Source organism: Antrostomus carolinensis, unplaced genomic scaffold, assembly GCF_000700745.2.
Source record: "Antrostomus carolinensis isolate BGI_N321 unplaced genomic scaffold, ASM70074v2 scaffold32691, whole genome shotgun sequence".
NCBI lineage: Eukaryota > Metazoa > Chordata > Aves > Caprimulgiformes > Caprimulgidae > Antrostomus > Antrostomus carolinensis.
This window is the reverse complement of record NW_010296790.1, coordinates 1289-2159: the sequence shown is the minus strand read 5'-3', so window position 1 is coordinate 2159 and position 871 is coordinate 1289. Positions and strand designations below refer to the sequence as shown.

Here is an 871-nt window from a genome sequence, read left to right as displayed (position 1 = left end):
GGGGGGGGACGCAGTGATGCGATGGCCTGGCTCTCCCATCAGTACATCAACGGTGGGAACCTGGAGCAGCTGCTGGACAGCCCTGTGCCCCTCTCCTGGTCCATGCGTGTCAAGCTGGCTCTCGACATCGCCCGTGGCCTGCGCTACCTGCACTCCAAGGGCATCTTCCACCGTGACCTCACCTCCAAGGTACAGGATGCTCCAAGGCATCCCATTGCCCTCCTCATCCCATATATCCTGGGCACAGCTGGCTGGGGAGCAGGAGGCTGTGCTGTGCCAGGGCATCCCAGTAGCAATGGATAACCGGGCAGGGCTGGTGCAGTTGGTGTGACAAGAGTCCTCCTGTGTCCTCAGAACTGCCTGGTGCGCTGCGAGGCCAACAGCTACACAGCTGTAGTGGGTGACTTTGGCTTGGCGGAGAAGATCCCCACCTACAGGTGCATGGGCAGCATCCATCCCCAGCCTAGGAGTGGGGGGTTTCCAGCCCACTTGGAACAGGAGTTGGGGAGGGATGGACATTATGGGTCCAGCTAGAAGGGCAGGGATGGGCGGTGGTGGGGCTGGTCCCTGGTGGTGGGGCCTTGGGGACAGATAGACATGTTTGGGGCTGGCTAGGAGGGGATGGGGAAGGGGATGGTGTGGGTGGGGAGTAAGGGAGGTGGAGGTGGCAATTTGGGCTGCCCCAGCGGGAGGATGGGAGGTGGGGAAGGGTCAAGGTGCTGTGGGTGGCCCCTAATGTCCCACCATGTCCCCCAGCGAGGAAGGGAGGTGGAGGTGGCAATTTGGGCTGCCCCAGCGGGAGGATGGGAGGTGGGGAAGGGTCAAGGTGCTGTGGGTGGCCCCTAATGTCCCACCATGTCCCCCAGCGAGG

The 871-nt window shown here is 62.8% G+C and overlaps 1 protein-coding gene across 1 annotated transcript in view; it reads left to right on the top strand.

The window, feature by feature from the left end:
* Window positions 1-21: 21 nt before the first annotated feature.
* Window positions 22-871, top strand: part of LOC104533045 (dual specificity testis-specific protein kinase 1) — a gene marked incomplete at its 3' end in the record, with an annotated part of 2108 nt that continues 1258 nt past the window's right edge. The window contains exons 1-3 of the mRNA XM_010178407.1: window positions 22-189; window positions 355-448; window positions 761-768. Coding sequence (XP_010176709.1) covers window positions 22-189; window positions 355-448; window positions 761-768 — 270 coding nt within the window. The remainder of the gene's footprint in view (window positions 190-354; window positions 449-760; window positions 769-871) is intronic.